Source organism: Trypanosoma theileri (assembly GCF_002087225.1).
Source record: "Trypanosoma theileri isolate Edinburgh chromosome Unknown TM35_Tth_131_V1, whole genome shotgun sequence".
Lineage (NCBI taxonomy): Eukaryota > Euglenozoa > Kinetoplastea > Trypanosomatida > Trypanosomatidae > Trypanosoma > Trypanosoma theileri.
In genome coordinates this window covers 7,518-7,803 of record NW_021639973.1, presented here as the reverse complement: position 1 = coordinate 7,803, position 286 = coordinate 7,518, and the positions used below count along the sequence as shown (strand labels likewise).

Sequence of the window (286 nt, the reverse complement as noted above, 5' to 3'; positions counted from 1 at the left end):
TTTGTGGCACTATCCACACAGCCCACTTCAAACAACTCCCGCAGCATATCACAAGAGAGACACACTTACCGTACAGTTTCTCCTCCTCGGTGAGATCCGTCTCCTTCACAAACTGCATGCCAGCAGTACTAGAATAACCGGAAGAAGAAGCAGAAGCAAGAATATTTGCAGAAGAAACAGAATGAACAGTGAAATGACGAGTCATTGTTGGTGGAGGACACCCAACACACATAATATCACCTGGCCGCACATTATGGGCACTGTTCAAGATGGTCTCTGCAGAAGT

The 286-nt window shown here is 46.5% G+C and overlaps 1 protein-coding gene across 1 annotated transcript; it reads right to left on the bottom strand.

The window, feature by feature from the left end:
- Position 1: 1 nt before the first annotated feature.
- On the bottom strand, positions 2 to 268 carry TM35_001311010 (uncharacterized protein; the record flags this gene model as incomplete). The annotated part of the gene is made up of 1 exon (XM_029031850.1): positions 2 to 268. A coding segment is annotated over one exon (267 nt), but the record flags the coding sequence as incomplete, so codon positions are not given.
- Positions 269 to 286: the final 18 nt, after the last annotated feature.